Source organism: Pundamilia nyererei, unplaced genomic scaffold, assembly GCF_000239375.1.
Source record: "Pundamilia nyererei isolate P.nyererei 1_Seehausen unplaced genomic scaffold, PunNye1.0 scaffold00264, whole genome shotgun sequence".
NCBI lineage: Eukaryota > Metazoa > Chordata > Actinopteri > Cichliformes > Cichlidae > Pundamilia > Pundamilia nyererei.
The window spans coordinates 610936-612185 of NW_005187665.1; the positions used below are offsets into that span (position 1 = coordinate 610936).

Here is a 1250-nt window from a genome sequence, read left to right on the forward strand (position 1 = left end):
GGGGATTAATGCATGCAAGGCAGGAGATGGTCGCTAATGCAAGAAGCCGGTAAAACAAGAGATGAGCCATTTCTAATGATGTACGGGTGCACGTCGATTAAGTTCGCCATTTATTTTAAACCAAACAATATTTATAAAAGTCCCTTGACCTTGATATTTTAACCAGAGAACAGCAACATCTGCTTTAGACGACCGTCAAAGAAGGCTTCTCCAGCCGGTTATCATCACTTATTTGTCCCCCAAGGCCAGACTGCATCAGTATTTGTCTGCAGGCTACTTACCCAACATTATAGGACTAAGGCTCCGAGCCATTCCTCTGGACAAATCATAAATATACAGTTGTACATTGTATCGCGTAGGATTCTTGTCCATAACTCAAACTCAGAAATTTTATTTTTCTATTTTTCCTTAGCTAGCTAAGCCACAGAGCTTTCTCAACATACGCTCCTGCGAGGTTCTAAACGAAAGGAATGATGTCAGGCCTTTAAATAGCCCAAGCACTTCCGCTTTCACTGCTTTCAAAATAAGAACGGCTGGCGAGAATCTTTAATGAAAGGTCGACTGTTTTCTTGTGAGATTGCTTTATTTTGAAGGATCTCTGTGGCTCTTCCGATTTTAGTTCGCTGTCTGTGAATGACTTGACAGAATTTTAATTTGATAACACAAAGCTTGTGTTTTTATTTCGAATAGAAAATAATTACAAGGTTTATCAAGATGAACTAAACGCTTCGGTAGCCTAATAGCTGACACTAATATCACCCAGAAAAGGGAGCCATTTTTAAAAAAAATTTTAAAAATTTGTTTATTTATTTAAACAAAAATAAGGACCACAATATATAATTAAATCACCTCTATACAGAGATTTCTACAGGTTTTGGCTTGTTAGCGAGAAAAATGTAGAAAAAGTGGGACACAAGTGAGTCCTTGGATTTGTTATGATCAGTGGTAACCACTGGAGGGCGCTGTATTCCGAGACAAGATATGAGACAATGGCCATGTGTGCAAAGGAAATGATGATAGATAAGAAGTTTAGCCCCGAGGGAGTTGTAATTTGTTTACATTTTTTAGCAGACCATGTTAGTTTAAATCCAGCAGAAATAAAAGGAGATGACTGACTGGTGGATATTTTTCTCCATAATGTAGAGAAAACTGCTTGTTGGAGGTTGCTGCGTCCTTACCCCTTTTTTTTCGAGAAAGCAGGTGAAATTATACCAAAAAAGTGCTCTAAAAGTGCACTCAGACACTTAGAG

General features: G+C 38.2%; 1 protein-coding gene across 2 annotated transcripts in view; it reads right to left on the minus strand.

The window, feature by feature from the left end:
* The window catches only part of desi1a (desumoylating isopeptidase 1a), a 4264-nt gene extending 3798 nt beyond the window's left edge, over window positions 1–466 (minus strand). For both annotated transcript variants that reach the window (XM_005750164.1, XM_005750163.1), the window contains exon 1: window positions 282–466. In XM_005750164.1, coding sequence (XP_005750221.1) covers window positions 282–372 — 91 coding nt within the window. In that variant the 5' untranslated portion in view covers window positions 373–466. The remainder of the gene's footprint in view (window positions 1–281) is intronic.
* Window positions 467–1250: the final 784 nt, after the last annotated feature.